We start from the raw sequence: 5754 nt of genomic DNA, 5'->3' as shown, positions 1-5754 counted from the left end.
GCACTACATCACAATTTAAATAAATTGATTTAAATTTCATATTCTATATGAGCTCCAACTTGGATTCATGGTATTAAGGAGTATGTTGGCAAAAGCCTAGGTGGTAATAACTACTATCTAACCCAAAGCTTTATCTCTAGGATAACTACATCCTATAAGTGGTCCAAATTCCCAAGATAGAAAGCACTTTGTAATTGCCCCAATGTTTTTTTCAAAAATAAGAATCAAGACTAGCAAACTATCAAGGATTACATCTTTCTCTCACTAGAACAAGCAACCCGATCTTGTATGCACACACTTTGGTTCTTTGTTTTTAAGTGTCTCTATGTAAAGAATGGAACCTAGCTCATCAAAAGATTTTTAAATCCATCCAATCAAGGCACAAGATACTCTCGAGGTTTTGTCTTGTGAGCGAGTTGTTCATCCAAGAAGGATGCAATCCCCAAAAGACTCACCCAAAAGCTAGAAAAGTAACAAATATAGATGTGATCCTCTATTGTTCCACCTAATTAATAGTAGTCTTAGCGTTATTACCGCAAAATCCCAAAGCTTATAATGTGATATTATAGATCACAAGAACGCTATCACATCATCACGATCCTTGCATACAACAATAAACTAGGTTGCATTTTACATTATTCCAAAAACATTTTGCATGTGAATAATGGCCGAATTTCATGTTTCATGTCAATATTTGGGCACATTATTTAGGGACACATTACTATTTGAGGAAATAACCAAATAGTGGTTATTGTCCAATCAAAAAGCTTTTCAATCAAAAGGTTACACTATAATATTTAGAATTATACCCTAGTTTTGCCAAATTGGAGGCGATTTGTGGAATTATGAGTGTTTGTCTTGTGGCAACTAGCTTACATGGCAAATTCAAACCAAAACTATAGTATCATATTATTGTATGAGAGATTATCTCATATGTTAACAATCAAGGACATTTGTGATATCTAAATATTATCTTATGTGTTTGAGGTCTTGTTACCCTTTAAGATGATACTAAAAAAGTATTACTTAATATTAATATATTGATATATAAATAAATTAGGTATAATATATTAGAATTGATTTATTAATAAGTTTAATTTAATATTAACTTACTAATTAATTTGATAGTAATATTTTTTTATTAAATTGGATCTTTTGATAATATATTAATTAAGTATAAATACTTATTAAGAATAATTTTGATATTTACTAATATTTATTCTAAATATTAGTTTGATATATAGAGATTTATCAATTAAATTTTGTGAAAATCTAGAGATATTGATCATTCTATTGTGTTGGAGAATTTCTCACACTTTAGAATAATTCTTCTTTTGTAGATATGGCTTTAATACCATAGAATCATGGGCCATCTAAATGTCCAAGACCTACAATGCAGCTAGATGTGTTTTTATATTTATACAAAAAGAGAAAGTAAAAAGTCAAATGTGTCTCAAAGATAGCTACATGAGGATGTTTGTTTGCCTATGTTGTTGCTAAAGTGAAGATGTGTGTGTTTGTGTGAGATATCTACATGCATCCATGTATGAATTTGTATATGCATTTAGACAAGTATGTAGTATATATGTACATATGGATGTTTGTTTGCAAGCTTGCATGTATAAGTTTAGGGGTATGTATGATCTTTGAAAGCTTCAAAACAATCAAAGTCACACAGCCTCAAAACCAAGTCTTTTATTCAAGATTGGAGTATATTATGGCATACTTCATTCAAGAGAAGATTAAGATGAGCATTATTATCCTTGGTGAAATTTTCATTTAATAAATAATTGGATGAACACAACACACTATTTGGGAGTAGTATGTATGGTTTGCTACCTGATTCGCAATAGTTCTTTCTTACTGGGACATGAAGCCTAAGCGATTCTCATTTTCTTTGCCATTTCAAAGTACAATCTTATAAGTGTTGGTTTTATTTCCATCTTGTATTCAAAATGAAATTAAGTTCATCTTCATTAGTTTATCTTACTAATATTGTGTTTGTTTCTAGAGTTGTCTACATGAGTTAATGCAACTAGCATATCTTCCTAAAAGTTAGGTTGTTAGTGCATTCCACCTCTTGTGTTTGTAATGATTTTGCTCTACCATTGTGCATAGTCTTGCATATGTAAATATGCTTAACTTTTAAAGATTTCTAGACCTTTTCCATTCCCTCTCTTGAATTCTAAGTCCTCAATGAGTTAACAAAAATGAGAGAAACCTTTTGTTGCTTTGCCATCATACCTTGGGACAATGTTGTAAGAAAAACCATGGGGTCAGACAAGCAAAGTAAATATGACCTAATGTCATAAAAAGAAAAATGATGTGGCTTAATAATTTCTATGGAATGCTAATGGACAAATTTTTATAAAAAAACTCAAAGCATATCCAACTAAACTTCACTCTACACGATTCTTGATTATTAAGTAGACTTGTATAGAAACTAGCCATGTGTTTCTTGCACCATATGCATACATCCACTATCTTATTAAACAATGTTTCAATAACTACATAGTATGAGCATAGGATAAGGTTATATGACTTGTTCACACAACATAGGAAAACTAATAAAGAGTGATCGGTTGTCATATCCAAGCAATTGGAAACATTGAAGGATATCTTATGATTTAAGTTATAATGAGGTAAAGAGAAGGGTAGTTGAATGTTGGATTAGTGAATTAAAGTGACTGGAACTTCAATGTAGGAAGTGCTTTGAGAAACATCATCATCATCATCATCATCATCATTGCCATCACCATCATCTATAGCATGGTCCATAACTAGTTCCTCATTAAACATGGGTTGCTCATCAGTCTCTATGAGATTTTGGAGAACATCGCCTCCCTCTACATCATCTTGTTGATCTTTTTCATGTTGATCCTTTTCTTTAAAATTAGCACCTTGATTAAGATCTTGTTGATGTTTATGATGATCCCCTCCTACCTCCATGTCCATGAAGAGCTTGAGTAGTGAGGTGGCTGCTCTCCTTCCCTTCTTGCCTCCATGAATGGATATCTCATTGAGCGAGGAGGAGGTGAGGAGGGCAACTTGGCTATGGCCACCATCCTTCTTGTGCAGTAACTCGAGTGCAAGGGAAGGCTGAGTAGAGAAGATCTGGAGCAGGGCAAAGGTGGCCTTTTCCTTGGTGGCCAGGGAGCAATTGGGGTGGGCGATGGTGACGGCCAGGGCATCGATACCATGGTGGTGAGCGATGGAGGAAGTGCCCTCGGGGTGGGAGGCAAGGAGCTTGAGGAGGGAGAGTGCGAGGTCAAGGTAAGGGGACAAGGGGGGTGTGGGGACATGATGTCTAGTGCTAGGCCTATTGTCATGTCTAGTGTTAGGGCTAGGGCTAGGGGTAACGATGTTGTTGTCTAGTAGTGTATTGGGAAGGTGGTGGAGGAGAAGGGGGGCAGCACGAGAGCGAGCAGCAAGAGCTTTGTTGCCGTCATAGGAGAGCAAGTGGAGGAGGGCTTTGAAGGAGGCTATGGTGCCTCTGTGGGAAGAAGAAGGGAGGAAGGGAGAGGCCGCAGAGAGGGCGAGGAGGGAGGGGATGCCGCCATAGATGCCGATGGGGCCCTTGTGCCTGTCGACGGTGGAGAGGCATAGCAGGGCGGCCGCCGCGTTCTCCCGGGCCGCGAGGGAGCTGCCACGCTGGCGGGCCACGTGGCGCGTGATGGGCTTCACCAGCCCCATCCGCCCCAGCTCGTGGCGCAGGCCCTCGTTGAGCAGCAGGTGATGCAGGATGGCCATGGCATGCTCTGCCAGCTTCTCTTTGATATTTATATTCCCATCTTCTTCTCCGTCTTCTTCGATGGGTTCTTCTTCTTCTTCTTCTCTGGACGTCGGCCCGCTGATCAGGCCCATCAGAGCTCGCATGGCCACCTCGCTCCTCGCGATGTAGTCCCGGTGCTGCGCGTTGGTCTGAGTTAAGAGACGCAGAAGCTCCGTCGCCTGCCTTACGATGTCCTCATCCTCGCTGGCCAGGTCTTGTATCAACACATCCAGCAGAGTGTTACCGCTAGTACTGGACAGCACTGACATCCTCTCTCTCTCTCTCTCTCTCTCTCTCTCTCTCTCTCTCTCTCGCGTCGCACAGAACTCTCTCTCTCTCTCTCTCGCGTCGCACAGAACTCTCTCTCTCTCTCTCTGGCGTCGCACAGAACTCTCTCTCTCTCTCTCTCTGCGCCTGCTCTAACCGGCTATTTCTCATCTCGATCCTCCTACCCTCCTTCGTTCTTCTCGCCCGTGCCCTCTCAATCAATGGAGATGACGCCGCTTGTGTGACAACTTCATAGTTAACAAAGTCCTTCTTTACACCATGATATCCTAAGGGCGCTCTTCCTTGGCTTGCTCTAGTAGTACCCCAATTTGCTTGATACAACACTCAGCTTATATATGTGAATAGTTGGTTCCAACTAGAGTATGTTTTTCCAAACCTCTAGCAAAGTAGCTTGTTTGAGCCTCTACATGGTGTAATTATTGCACCCTTTGTTTCCCTTGACACCATTCATTTAGGGTTTGCAATGAAAGTTTTGACTATGATTTTCTTTTACTATTGTATATCAGTCAATAAATGCCTCAATATAAGCCACATTACATCAAGGCATATATTATTTGGGTATATTGAGGTTTTTCTAAAACCATAATAAAGCCTTGTCATGACCAAAATGGGAACGACACCAGGTTGGTGGCTCTAGTCGAGATCCTCTAACCACAACCCCATAGCTAGTGGGAATGAATACCTAACAAACAACCAAGATGAGGAGGTGTCTTGTGTAGTACTCCAACACAGTATCACAATATGGTGACCTAAAAAGGAATCATTCATGCAAAACAAACAGTATGGCTCTCCTATACCATGAGATTGGCCCACATCCACACCATAGACATTAGCTTGTAGTATTTCTAGATGTACAATCACATAAATTTCATTTCTGCATGTATATTCCCTAATATATAGTACTCATGAACTCTACTTAACTCACAAAAAAGACATGGGAAAGGTGTGTTGAGCATTCCTATGATGCCCCCTAACCCTCACATGTATAGAAACATGAAGTGCATATTTTTTAACTCACTTCTTAGTATAATTCTTAAATAAAGTTGATTGTGAGTTGAGTGAATTCTGTATTTTGTATTATGTTTTTATAATTTCCAATATTTTTTTAGTGATTTCCCATGTTTGGATGTTGCACAAACAAAAACCAAGCAAGATGGACACAAACATGAAGAAGGAACCAAAAGAAACGAGTTTGCTTGCATTTCTTTGTAAACTAGCATGTACATAAAAACCTTGAGATGGCAAGAGATAAGTTGCAAATGGTCTCCATATCTATTAATGCCTCCTCTTGGTCTCCTAAAGTTGAATCTACCCCTAGAGACTACGTTAGGTAATGCATAAAATACTACTAAAAGTATTTGCCCCTTCCCACATGAACATAAAATATGCGTGTATGTTAAGCTCAACCGAAGCTTAGTCACAAGACATGGATGGTGACTCTTTACGTTTTCAAGAACTCCACTCATCTACAACTCAACTAATTATCATGTGGTTGGCTTCTACTCTAGCTTCAAACCATCTAAGCTTCTTCTTTCATTTACTATGACATCAAGAAACAAAGAGATTCAAAGGGTGTAGTAAACCCACATACCTACCTTCTCTAATTATAGTCTGAGATGCATGAGAGGTTTGTTGGCAATCTCACAATCCAAGTGTAACCCCTTAAGCCACAACCTCTGCTTCTTGGAATCTGC

At 38.9% G+C, this 5754-nt stretch overlaps 1 protein-coding gene across 1 annotated transcript; it reads right to left on the bottom strand.

Moving 5' to 3' along the window:
- Window positions 1-2670: 2670 nt before the first annotated feature.
- LOC148012068 (uncharacterized) lies at window positions 2671-4041 on the bottom strand. Its single transcript, XM_087668732.1, has one exon. The coding sequence runs from the start codon at window positions 4039-4041 to the stop codon at window positions 2671-2673; it is 1371 nt and encodes a 456-aa protein (XP_087524858.1).
- Window positions 4042-5754: the final 1713 nt, after the last annotated feature.

The sequence above is a fragment of the Lygodium microphyllum genome, chromosome 27 (assembly GCF_053477565.2).
Source record: "Lygodium microphyllum isolate KBCC chromosome 27, Lygodium_microphyllum_v1.1.10, whole genome shotgun sequence".
NCBI lineage: Eukaryota > Viridiplantae > Streptophyta > Polypodiopsida > Schizaeales > Lygodiaceae > Lygodium > Lygodium microphyllum.
The sequence above is the reverse complement of the archived record's forward strand: the minus strand, read 5'-3'. Positions and strand labels throughout refer to the sequence as shown.